General features: G+C 57.9%; 1 protein-coding gene across 2 annotated transcripts in view; it reads right to left on the reverse strand.

The window, feature by feature from the left end:
• Window positions 1-547: 547 nt before the first annotated feature.
• The window catches only part of VANGL2 (VANGL planar cell polarity protein 2), a 13,409-nt gene continuing 980 nt past the window's right edge, over window positions 548-12,976 (reverse strand). The window contains exons 2-9 of one of the 2 annotated variants that reach the window (XM_041468635.1): window positions 9,982-10,118; window positions 8,180-8,441; window positions 7,945-8,065; window positions 5,982-6,589; window positions 5,203-5,339; window positions 4,918-5,053; window positions 2,872-3,103; window positions 548-2,261 (exon numbers count right to left, since the gene is read on the reverse strand). In XM_041468635.1, coding sequence (XP_041324569.1) covers window positions 2,001-2,261; window positions 2,872-3,103; window positions 4,918-5,053; window positions 5,203-5,339; window positions 5,982-6,589; window positions 7,945-8,065; window positions 8,180-8,250 — 1,566 coding nt within the window. In that variant the 5' untranslated portion in view covers window positions 8,251-8,441; window positions 9,982-10,118 and the 3' untranslated portion in view covers window positions 548-2,000. Of the gene's footprint in view, window positions 2,262-2,871; window positions 3,104-4,917; window positions 5,054-5,202; window positions 5,340-5,981; window positions 6,590-7,944; window positions 8,066-8,179; window positions 8,442-9,981; window positions 10,252-12,976 lie in introns of those variants that run through there. The other variant, XM_041468634.1, reaches the window with a different exon arrangement.

Consider the following 12,976-nt stretch of genomic DNA (forward strand, 5'->3'; position numbering starts at 1 on the left):
CCCAGGGTGGCCCCAGTGGCTCCCAAGCCCCCTCAGGGACACGAGGCCACCCCGAGGTCCCTCTGGTGTCCCCTGCACGAGGAACAGCACAAAAAGCGGGATTTCATCCCAAAAATCCTCGGAATTTCTCTGCTGGGACACGCAGCTCCCTCTGATGTTTTGGGGAGGTTCTGGGGGATTTGGGGGTGGGATGAGCACAGGAGTTGGGCATTGACCCCAAACCCTCAGCCCCAAAAATTCCAAATTTTTGGTCCCATAGATCCCAAAATTTTGGCCCTGTAGATCCATAGACTTTAGTGGCAAACATCCCAAATCTCTGGTCTCATAAATCCCAAATCCTTGGCCCCACAGACCCCAAACTCTTGGCCCCACAGCCCCTGAGACGAAATAAATTAAAAAAAAAAAAAGCCAAAAAAATTTTTTTTTTTAAAAAAAAAAAAAAAATTTAAAAAAATCTACACAATCATTCCAAACCACCCTCCCAAAATTGTACAATTTTAGTTCTTCTATGAAAAAAAAAAAAACAAAAAAACAAAAAACCCAAAAAACAACCAAACACCAACGGAAAAAAATTCCTACCACTGCCGGAATGCTCCGATCCACTGCAAAAATCCGGGAAAATCCAAGCTTTTTTTATATATTAAAAACCATTAATTTGACATTTTACAACTTTCTACACGCATGCACAAAAATCTCGGCTCTGCGGGAAAACAAAATCCAAACCCAACCCCAAAAACGGAACCAAAGAAAGGGAATTTTGACCTCCCAAAATTCCCAAATGGAATTATGAATTCCCCACCCCTCCCAGGAAGATCCATCTGCTTTTTTTTTTTTTTTTTTTTTTTTTTTTTCAGGAAAATGCCCCAAAATGGGCTCCCAGTTGAAATTCCCAAAAAAATTCCCCCCAAAAAATTCCCAAAAATCCAGGGATTTCCTGGAATTCGGGTAGGGGATGGATCCCCCCATTTTGCTACTGGTGCTTACTGGGGAAGCTTCCCCTGGCTCCAAACTCCCCCTTTTTAGTGCTTAGGACAAAATCGACCCCAAAACCCGACCCCAAAACGCCTCCCTGGAATGAAATCCGGCACTTCCGACCCCACAAGAGTGGAGGTGGAAGCTGGAGCAGGGAAAAGGAAAAAAAGTGAATAAAATTCCAAATCCATCCTTGAGGTATTTGTGACCTTAAAAACAAAACCAAGAGAAGGCAAAAAGAAAGGGGTTTTTTTGCATCCCGATGGGAATTCTGTGGGATCAGCACGGGGCCGCCTCCTCGAGGGATGTTCCTGAAGGACCTCGTTGACCTCTCCCAGGAGCTCCTCAGGGTTACGGATCCAGGATGGCTCCAATGGCACTGGGAACGCCCATGGAGGCGCTGCTGGAATTTGGGACGCGGATCCCCTCGGGAGCAGCAAAACCCACCCAAAAAAACCTCCCAAAACCTCAATTCAACCTTCAGCTCCTCCAAAAAAACCCAGATTTCCGCTCATTTTTCCAAAAAAAGCCATCAGCAGGGGCGAGGAGGACGCTCCCAAAACCTGGGAAGCACCAGGGGAGCTTTTCCATAGCAGCCATGGATCCTGGAGAGGATTCCAAAATCCTTCCCCCCACCCAAGAAATTCCCTTGGGATTCCGAACCCAGCCCCGGGGCCGGGCAGTGGTTTAAGGCCAGAGCCAGGACAGTTGTCCAGGAGAAAATGGACAGGAGCAGGAGGTCTGCGGGACCCAGAGCTGCTCCAGGACGCTGGTGAAGAAGGAAGTTGGGAATTCTTGGAATTAGCCCTTGAGTTACGGCTCCAAAGGATCCAGATTTCGGGAATGAGGAGGAGGAGGAGGAGGAGAAGGGGCTCAGCCACCTCAAGAAAGGACGAGTGGTCATGATCCCAGCAAGGCGCCGCAGCCGGGAGCGCCTTTCCCGGTTTTCCGCGGCCTGGCGGCGCCGGAGGAGCCAAATTCGGAGATTCGGAGCCGGAAGGATTCGGGAAAAGTCCCATGCCGGCCGATCACACCGAGGTCTCCGACTGCAGCCTCATGATGAACTTGTGCGACTTGGGGTCCACGAACTCCTCGGAGAGCTTGAAGAACGGGATCTTCTTGGTGGACACCACCAGGCTGAAGTCCTGGCGCTTCAGCACGAAGACCACGCCGTCCTTGAGGCCGTTGGTCACCGGCTCCTCGCTGACCAGCGTCCACTGCTTGGCCAGCCAGCGGTCCTTGTGGTACTGGATGGTGGGACCGGCCGTCAGGTACCGCTCCAGGAAGGCCTTGGGAAAGAGGAAGGACACGGGAATGTCACCTCCGCGTGGCCCGGCCCAGGTTTTGGTTTTGGAGGGAAAACGGCCCCGTGGTGCTGCTTTGGGGGTTTTTGGGGATGGATCTTGGGATTGTCCAGGTTGGGGAAGAGCTCTGAGGTCACTGAGTCTGAGCTGGGGCCAATCCCCACCTGCTCACCCAGAATTCCAGGAATTCCTCAGACACCTCCAGGGGTGGCCACTCCAACCCTCCCTGAGCCCCTTCCAAGCCCTTTCCAGGAGGGATTTTCCCAAATTTCCCACCCACAGCTTCCCCTGGCACAGCTCGAGGCAGTTCCATCTTGTCCTGTCCCATTCCCTGGGATGGATCCCAAATCCCCCTGGCAGATTCCAAATTGCCCCTGGCAGATCCCAAATCTCCCCTGGATCCCCCTTTTCTCCAGGCTGAGCCCCCTCAGCTCCCTCAGGATTCTCCACTCCCTTCTCCAGCTGCTCCAGCTCCATTCCCAGTTCCCCAGGAGAAGAACCCAACCCCACCTCACCCCAACCCCTCCTTTTCCCGATGGGACGATCCCAAATGGGATAAAACCCACCCAAATCCCGTCTGGATGACTCCACGCACCTTGGGGGTCATGTCGTGGGTGATGCAGAACTCCAGGTGCTGCAGGATGCTCTCCATGGTGTGGTAGGGCTGCTGCTTGGTGGTCCTCAGGTACTTCTGCATGGCCCGGGCCATGGAGGCGAAGATGGCCTGGGCGGCCTCGCGGGGGTCCATGATCTCCCGCGGGTTCTTCTGGTCCTCCTCCTGCAGCCGCTTGATGTGGGTGAAGGCCTCTTCCACCGCCACCACCAGCCTGCCGGGAGAGGTGGAAAACCCCGTGGATTTGGGATGGGAAACCCCGCGGATTTGGGATGGGAGGCCCCTTGGATTTAGCATGGAAAATCCCTTGGATTTAGGATGGAAAACTGCTTGGATTTGGGATGGAAAATCCCTTGAATTTAGGATGGAAACTCCCTTGGATTTGGGATGGAGAACCCCTTGGATTTAGGATGGAAAACCCCTTGGATCTGGGATGGAAACTCCTTTGGATCTGGGATGGAAAACCCCTTGGATCTGGGATGGAAAAATCCCTTGGATTTAGGATGGACACTCCCTTGGATCTGGGGTGTAAACCCCTTGGATTTGGGATGGGAAACCCCGTGGATGTGGGATGGAAATCTTGGATCTGGTGGGATTCACTCAAGTGGATGAAGGAACCCAAGCCTCAACCAACTTGAAGATCCATCCAAACAACCGCCCTTGGGACGAGCTGGGATCGCCCCCTGGAATCTCCCCATCCATGGAAAAACCAGAAGGGCATTCCTGACGCGGGGAATCCAGGGATTTTTCCTCACCTGGCGCGGCGTTTCCGCACCCGGCGCTCGTGCTCGGCCTCCTCGTAGTAGAACTCGTTGTGGCTGTTGTCGCGCCGCCGCGCCGCCGCCGCGATCACCGCCCGCGACTGCCCCGTGGAGTTGTTGGTGGAGTTCTCTGCGGGGCCGTCCAGACCAGGGGTGAGCTCGGAGGAAGTACCCGGAGCTCCCCCCCCCAAAAAAAATTCCGGAGAGGAACACGAGGATGGGGATGGAGAAACGGGAGGAGAACGAGAGGAGAAGCCAAGGGGAAAGGGGGAATCTCACCCTCGCCGAGGGAATAGACCTTAAAGCCAGACATTTTCTTGGAAAGGACGGATTTTGGAAGGTTGAGGAGGGCGGGGTTGTAGACCGGGAAGTCGTGGTAGTAATTCTCCAGGATCCACACGGCCGCTCGCTGGATGCTGCGGGGGAAACACCGGGAATGTGGGGCACGGGGAGACGGGGGAATGTGTGAGGGGGACACACACCGAGGGACAGGAGGGGCTGGAACAGAATTCCCAGGAAGAAATGTGGCTGCCCCATTCCTGGAAATGTCCAAGGTCAGGTTGGAGCCACCTGGGATGGTGGGAGGTGTCCCTGACCATGGATTTTTAAGGTCCTTCCAACCCAAACCACTCCATGATTCCATCAATTCCCAGAGAAAAGAGCTCCAGGGTCACCGAGTCCACGCTGTGCCTGATCCCCCCTTGGTCATCCCAAGGAATCTCCAGGAATTCCTCGGACACCTCCAGGAATGGCCACTCAAAACCTCCCTGAGCCCCTTCCAAGGCCTGGCCGCCCTTTCCAGGAGGGATTTTCCCAAATTTCCAGCCCTGGCACAGCTCAAGGCCATTCCCCCTTCTGTCCTGACCCCATTCCCTGGGATCAGATCCCAAACCCCCCCTGGAGGAACCCAAAATCCCCTTGGATCCCCTTTCCTCTAGACCGATCCCGGAAACTCCTTTGGATCTGGGATGGAAAACCCCTTGGATCTGGGATGGAAAAATCCCTTGGATTTAGGATGGACACTCCCTTGGATCTGGGGTGTAAACCCCTTGGATTTGGGATGGGAAACCCCGTGGATGTGGGATGGAAATCTTGGATCTGGTGGGATTCACTCAAGTGGATGAAGGAACCCAAGCCTCAACCAACTTGAAGATCCATCCAAACAACCGCCCTTGGGACGAGCTGGGATCGCCCCCTGGAATCTCCCCATCCATGGAAAAACCAGAAGGGCATTCCTGACGCGGGGAATCCAGGGATTTTTCCTCACCTGGCGCGGCGTTTCCGCACCCGGCGCTCGTGCTCGGCCTCCTCGTAGTAGAACTCGTTGTGGCTGTTGTCGCGCCGCCGCGCCGCCGCCGCGATCACCGCCCGCGACTGCCCCGTGGAGTTGTTGGTGGAGTTCTCTGCGGGGCCGTCCAGACCAGGGGTGAGCTCGGAGGAAGTACCCGGAGCTCCCCCCCCCAAAAAAAATTCCGGAGAGGAACACGAGGATGGGGATGGAGAAACGGGAGGAGAACGAGAGGAGAAGCCAAGGGGAAAGGGGGAATCTCACCCTCGCCGAGGGAATAGACCTTAAAGCCAGACATTTTCTTGGAAAGGACGGATTTTGGAAGGTTGAGGAGGGCGGGGTTGTAGACCGGGAAGTCGTGGTAGTAATTCTCCAGGATCCACACGGCCGCTCGCTGGATGCTGCGGGGGAAACACCGGGAATGTGGGGCACGGGGAGACGGGGGAATGTGTGAGGGGGACACACACCGAGGGACAGGAGGGGCTGGAACAGAATTCCCAGGAAGAAATGTGGCTGCCCCATTCCTGGAAATGTCCAAGGTCAGGTTGGAGCCACCTGGGATGGTGGGAGGTGTCCCTGACCATGGATTTTTAAGGTCCTTCCAACCCAAACCACTCCATGATTCCATCAATTCCCAGAGAAAAGAGCTCCAGGGTCACCGAGTCCACGCTGTGCCTGATCCCCCCTTGGTCATCCCAAGGAATCTCCAGGAATTCCTCGGACACCTCCAGGAATGGCCACTCAAAACCTCCCTGAGCCCCTTCCAAGGCCTGGCCGCCCTTTCCAGGAGGGATTTTCCCAAATTTCCAGCCCTGGCACAGCTCAAGGCCATTCCCCCTTCTGTCCTGACCCCATTCCCTGGGATCAGATCCCAAACCCCCCCTGGAGGAACCCAAAATCCCCTTGGATCCCCTTTCCTCTAGACCGATCCCTTCCATCTCCCTCAGAACTTCTCCACGCTGCCCCTCACCACCTTTCCCATGAAAATAAACCCCTGTTCCCACCACGGGAACATCCACCCAGGCCGCCGGAGCCGTCCCCACCTGAGGTGGCCGACGTTGTAGAAGCGGCTGGCGCCGTCGGCCGAGCGCACGGCCTTGAGCGTGAACTGGGGCTGGAGCTGCCGCAGCTCCAGCAGCACCACGGCCAGGTAGTGGACGAAGAGCAGAGCGTCCACCAGCGAGACGGCGAACTGCACCACGCCGCGGTAGTTGCGGTCCCGCGAATCCAGGATCCGCACGCCGTAGAAAAGCCAGTAGGAGACGACCAGCAGGAAAACCAGCACCATGAGCAGGGCGCGGAAGACGAAGACGCGCGGGAAGAAGGCTTTGGGGCGGCGGAAGAACAAGGCCCAGCTGCCCAGCAGAAGAATGAGGAGTTTGAAGGCCACCGAGATGAAGAGCCCCTCGCAGGGGGTCCCGCAGGGCTCCAGCTCCTCCCGCCACAGCAGCTGCGGGAGGAGGAGGAAGGCCAAGGGCGTGAGGAAGGCCAGGAGCGCTAGGGCCACGCCCAGGGCCACGCCCAGGTGGCGGGAGCAGTCCAGGTGGGCGCTGTCCTCCATGTCCTTGGTGATGCGCGTGAGGTCATCGTGGGAGATGCTGTGCTCCGACGTCCCCGTCACCACCGTGGTGGTCTCGCCCCAGTTGTCGTCCTGGGGAGGGGACAGGGGACATTCCGAGGGGTGGCTCCGTGTCCCACCTGCTCCAGGTGGCCACCTCACCTCCAGGACCTCCCACCCACCACAGCTCCCAACCAGGAATCGTCACCCTGAGGAGGTGACAGGGGACATGGGACATTCCAAGGGGTGGCCCCAAATTCCTCCCGTCCCAGAGGGACATTCCCAAACCCCCATCCCACCTCCACGCCGGGAGCGCTCCCCGGAGCCATCACCCTCCTCAGGGTGGAGGAACCTCAGCCTGGGCCTGGGAGAGCGGCGATTCCAACGGGAATTTTCCCTCCGGGAAAGCTCCGGCTCCGGCAGGAGCAGCTTTGGGATCGGGAAGCTCCCGGATTTCCTGGCAAACCCCCCCGGCTGGGAGGGCCAGCAGGAACATGCCCGGCACACCCCCGCACCGCTGCCCGCGCCGGGAAGGCTGGGAATGCTTGGGAATGGCTGGGAATTGTCAGGAATTGTTGGGAATTGTCGGGAATGGCTCCAGACAGGCCCTTCCCTGCTCCAGAAGCCCCTCTCCCAGCCAGAGAGGTGCCAAAAATCCTGGATTCCTTCCCAGCTGGATTCCTTCCCCCACCCCTGTCCGTGTGTCTTTCCCTCATCCTGGTTTTGGGCACTCGGACATTCCTGGAATTTGGTGGGTTTCTTCCGTGTCGGAATTTTCCCCACAAATTTCTGCCAGAAAAGTGGGAAATTCCTCCCTGTGAGGGCGCCTGGCACAGGTTTTTTCCATGGATCCCCCAGCCCTGGAAGTGCCCGGTTCCAGCTCGGAGCACCCTGGGATAGTGGGAGGTGTCCCTGCCCACAGGATGATCCCCAGGGTCCCTTCCAACCAATTCCACGCTTCCATGAATTTCATTCCAAAGGGCAAAGCGGAGCCTGGGGCTTTCCAGCGGGACGGGAAGGGCGGCTCTGGGAGCCCCATTCCCAGGAAAAGCCGCCGGAGAGGGAACATGAAAAGCGCCGGAGCCGCCGGCGTGGGCGGATTGGGAGAGGATGAAAGGCCGGGACCAGGCTCCACGGAGTCCAGAGGAATTCCAGAATTCGGGAACGAGGGGCACCGAGGGCAGGGCAGCCTCCCCTGTTCCATCCGGGTGGGAATTTGGGGCAAATCCTCGAGGTTTGGGTCTGTCGGGGTCAGATCCCGGGGGCGTTTTCCAGCCCCGGCTTTTCCCGAGGCGCCGCCGGAGCCGCGTCTCCTTTCATTTTCTCATTTTCTCATTTTCCCAGGACCGGCCCGACCGGCTGGACCGCTCCGCCGGGAAATTCCGCCGGGAAGCTCCCGGAGCCCGCCGGGATCCCACCCTCGGGCTTCCAGCCCTTTCCCCGCTCACCCTCTCGTCCCCCCGCGTGGATTCGTTGTCCAGCAAAGGCTCTCCCGGTGCTTGGATCGTCACCGATTTGTCCCCGCGCGTCCCATCCCGGCTCTTGGAGCGGTGCCGCTCCCGCCGATCCCTGGGAAAAAAGTGGGAAAAACGGGGGGAAAAAGCGGGAAAAGCAGGACTGGGACGCCCACAGAAGTTGGGGACACCCACAAAAGGTGGGGACAGGGAATCCACGGTCCCTCACCTGTGCTTGCGGGAGCTGCGGGAATGGCCGGATTTGTAGGAATATCCGGAATACTGCGACTCATTATCCATGGCGTCGGAACGCCGGGGTTTGTGCCGCTCCAGGATGTGGGATTTGGGTTTTCCCGGGAGAGCGGCCAGGGCCTCCTTCAGGGGAGGCTTCTTCAGGCCCAGGGGCACCTTCAGGAAGTCGACCGTGACCTTGAGGGGCTCAATTTTGTCACCTTGGGGTGGCCTCGCTCAGGAGAAAAGGACGCGCCCACCTGTGGGGACACACGGGGAGCGTCACTGGGGCCGGCCCAGTATGGCCCAGTATGGCCCAGTATGGCCCAGTATGGCCCAGAGCCCCTCCTGCCCCTGCATCCCATTGCCTGGTGGGAAATGGGGCTGGGAAAGGGGATTTGGGATGAGCAGGGAGAGGGGATTTGGGACCTGGGGCTGTGTCCCCCCCCTTGGGAAGCTGGGAATGCTGGATTCCGTCGGGATGATCCAGCCAAACCCCGCTGCCTTTTCCCGAGGGTTTTGGGGGAATCTGGACACCCCGATCCCGCAGACTGGGAGGCCCCGGCTGCCTCTGGGAGCTATCCCAGCTTCCCAGGTTTCCATGGAAATCCCATTCCCACCAAATCAACCCCAAAAAACCCTCGGGCCCCTTTTCCAAGGCCCCGGGAAAGGGGGAGAAGGGGTCAAGGAGGCGAAAGGGGGAAGCAGGGGGAATTCCTTTGTCCGGAATTCCGGATGATCCCACACGGATCTCTATGGAAACCGAGGCCTTTCCCGGCTCCCGCTGTTGTCCAGGAGACAGGAATGGGGCCGGGAGATGCTGGGGGTCCCAGTATGGCCCAGTAAGAGATGGATCCTGCGCCAGTATGTCCCAGTAACCCCAGTAATGGACGGATCCTGTCCCAGTAACCCCAGCAAGGGCTGGATTCTGTCCCAGTATGTCCCAGTAACCCCAGTAATGGATGGATCCTGTCCCAGTAACCCCAGCAAGGGCTGGATTCTGTCCCAGTATGTCCCAGTAACCCCAGTAATGGATGGATCCCGTCCCAGTAACCCCAGCAAGGGCTGGATTCTGTCCCAGTATGTCCCAGTAACCCCAGTAATGGATGGATCCTGTCCCAGTAACCCCAGCAAGGGCTGGATTCTGTCCCAGTATGTCCCAGTAACCCCAGTAATGGATGGATCCCGTCCCAGTAACCCCAGCAAGGGCTGGATTCTGTCCCAGTATGTCCCAGTAACCCCAGTAAGAGCCACGTAGGGCCTCCCAGTAGGCCCAGTAAGAGATGGGTACGGGTGATCCCAGTGTATCCCAGTAACCCCAGTAAGGGCTGGATCCCAGGCCCCCAGTAACTCCCGTAAGGGCTCCCCAGTAACCCCAGTAAGGGCTCCCCAGTAACCCCAGTAAGGGCTCCCAGTAGCCCCAGTAAGGGCTGGATCCTGGGCTCCCAGTAACCCCAGTAAGAGCCACGTAGGGCCTCCCAGTAGGCCCAGTAAGAGATGGGTACGGGTGATCCCAGTGTATCCCAGTAACCCCAGTAAGGGCTGGATCCCAGGCCCCCAGTAACTCCCGTAAGGGCTCCCCAGTAACCCCAGTAAGGGCTGGATCCTGGGCTCCCAGTAAGACCAGTAAAGGCTGGATCCCAGGCCCCCAGTAACCCCAGTAAGGGCTGGATCCCGGGCTCCCAGTAACACCAGTAACCCCAGTAAGGGCTCCCAGTCCCCCCAGTAAAGGCTGGATGCCATCCCAGTATCCCCAGTACCCCCAGTTATCCCAGCAGGAGCCGTCCCGGGCTCACTCACCGGGCGGCTCCGGCGGCGGCGGCTCCGTCCCGGCGCTCACCGAGGCCTTTGGAGCGTCCGGAGCCTCCGGAGGGGCCGGCATCGGAAACGGGCCGGGCATGGGGGGCTGCTCACGGCACGGGGGGGCCACCCTGGAGCTGCGAGAGCCAAACGAAGGGAATTCAGGAGCTCTTCCCAAATTCCTGGATCCCGCTGATTCCCGGATCCCGCTAATTCTCAACCCCGCTAATTCCTGGATTCCGCCAATTTCCAACTCCCGCCAATTCCCAGATCCCGGCGCTCGGGGATTCCTTGGGAGCACAGCGGAAAAGCGATTGGACACCCCACCCCAGGCATCCCAAAATTTTTGGGAATCGTCGTCCTGGGATAGGTTTGGGATTTTCCAGGAATCCCTGAGTTTTGCAGAAATCCCAGTGTCTCCGGCTGAAGTGAGCTTGGGGTTTTCCAGAAATCCTGGGGTTTTCCATGAATCCCGGGATTTTCCAGGTATTCCGAGGTCTCTTGGCCCCAGGCTGTGAATTCAGCCAAAATAAATTGGGGATTTTCCAGGAATCCGTGAGTTTGCCAGGTATTATCCCCATCCCAGCAGTTTTCCAAAGGGAATTTGGGAATTCCAGCAGGAATCCAGGATCCAGAAGCTCCTCTCGTTCCAGCAGGAAAAAAAGGGGATTTTTCTTGGAATCTTTTCCAGCGGAGCCGGTTCCACAGCCCTGGAAAAGTCGGGAATGGATTCCCGGACTCTGGGAGACGCCGGGAGCCAGAGCTGGATGCAAAAGAGGAGGAGGAAAATTCCCATTTTTTAATGCCAGGATGATCAAAGCTCCCAAAAAAACCCCTAGGGCTGGAGAGGCTCCACCATTCCCAATGTTTTCAAGTCCAGGCTGGAATTTTTCCTGGGATGGGGCTTGGGATCAAAGTCCTGAACCTCAAATCCAACATTTGGGATTCAAATATTCCCAAAAGAGTGAAAATAATTAAAAATAAAAAAATAGATCCAAGTGTTTCCAGATGAAAAACCTTCTTCCCAATGGCTCCAGAGGGAGAATTCCAAGAGGAAAATCCGCTCCTTTCCGATCTGGGGTTCTGGGAAAGCTGGGAATGAGTTTTCCTGGGAAAAATCCCACTTGGAGAGGGAGAATCTGGTGGATGAAGGATCTGGGATTCCCATCCTGGAGGAACTGGGGAAGGTTGGGAGCGTCCCAAGGCTCCTTTTCCAGGAGAATCCAACTCCAGAATCCAGTCAGGCATCAGGGATGTGCTACCAAAGGGAGCGGGGTGGGAATCCCAGAATCCCGGGATTGTCCAGGCTGGGAAAGATCTCCGAGGTCATCGAGTCCGAGCTGGGATGGATCAACACCCGAATTCCAGGGATTCCCTCCAGGAGTGGGGATCCAACCCTCCCTGAGCCCCTTCTGGTGCTTCCCAACCCTTTTTCCATGGAAAAACCATCCCAGATTTCCAGCCCTGGCACAGCTCGAGGCCGTTCCCTCTTGTCCTGTCCCCATTCCCTGGGATCAGATCCCAAATCCCCCCTGGATCCCCCTTTTCTCCAGGATGAGCCCCCCCAGCTCCCCCAGGATCCTCCATTCCCTTTTCCAGCTGCTCCAGCCCCGTTCCCACCCCTGGAATTTCCCACTTCCCTTCCCAGCCCCTTTTCCCACAAGGATCCAACAGCACTGCAGCACCTGGAAAAACCAAATCCCGCAGCTGGAGGATCCTGGAATCCCAAATTCCCAGCAAAAAATTCCACGATTCTGGAGTTCCCGCCCCACATCCCTAAATTCCCCCATCCAAATTCCTGGGGAACGCTCAGGATTCCCTGGAGAAATCCCAAATCCCATCTCCCCGTCCCTTCCGACAATCCCAAGGACACCCCAAAGCCGCTTCCAGGTGGCTCCGTGGGATTTGGGAAGGACCATCCCAGAAATCCACGTCCTCGCTCGGAATTCCGACGTTTTCTCCAGGAGAGACCCCAAAATCCCAATTGCTGCCCCCAAAGGACACCTGGATCGCCCGGGATGGGGGTTTGGATCCGTGAGAACTCTTCTCCAGCAGCTCCTGATCCTTTGGGATCCCCCCAGTGCGTTATCCGTGTCCTGGATCCCGGAAAGGCGGCGCAGGGACGGGATCCAGCGGGATCGCGGAACGCTGGGATGTTTCCATCCACATCCAGGGATCCTGCAGGGCAGCTGGGCTGAAACTCCTCGGGTTTGGGGCGGTGCTGACCGGAATTCCGAGCCGGGAATTCCCAAATCCCTTCCCAGGCCTCTTCCCGGGCATCCCGGCCGGACAATAAATCCATAAAACCTCAGCAGCGCTTGGGAAACTCATCCCAAATCCCGAATTAAGCCGGATCCGCGACCTCGGGGCTGCTCCCTCCGGCCCCATTGTCTGCCGGGAGCCGGGGAAAAACAAGGAATCCTCCCATGGGATCATTCCAAGGGCTGCGATGTCCCCAGCCCCTCTGGAATACCGGGAGGGGGGACACGGGGTGACCTCGACCCCCAAGCGGCCGCCCCCAGCTCCCCCTCTGCGGCCGCCGCCTGTTAATTGTTAATTGTTCATTAATTAAATCATCCGAGCTTCACAAAGCCCCTGGAAAATCCTCGGGATCCCGTCGGACTCCCAGCCCCATCCTCGGATTTCTGGGATGGCGCCGGAGGCTCCTCCAGGAGAGCTGAATTATCCCGAAATCTCCTTTTTTTTTGGGTTGTTTTTCTTTTTCGGTTTTGATTTCTTTTTGCTGTTTTGTTGCGTTTTCACCTCCGCCCGCGGTGGGGGGGGGAAGAGGATCCCGAAGGAAAATCCATCCCAGGCCGGGCTCCGGGAACTCCCGGCGGCTCCAGGGCGGCTCCGCCAGGAACCGGCTCGGGATCCGGCCCGGGCTGTCCCGGGGCCGGGGGCAGCGGGCGCGGCCCGCACAGGGACCCCGGGCAGCGGGCAGGGCGTGGGGACACGGGGGGGACACGGGGGGGACAGAGGGGGACAGCGGGGA

This window comes from Pyrgilauda ruficollis, unplaced genomic scaffold (genome assembly GCF_017590135.1).
Source record: "Pyrgilauda ruficollis isolate IOZ18807 unplaced genomic scaffold, ASM1759013v1 scaffold222, whole genome shotgun sequence".
Lineage (NCBI taxonomy): Eukaryota > Metazoa > Chordata > Aves > Passeriformes > Passeridae > Pyrgilauda > Pyrgilauda ruficollis.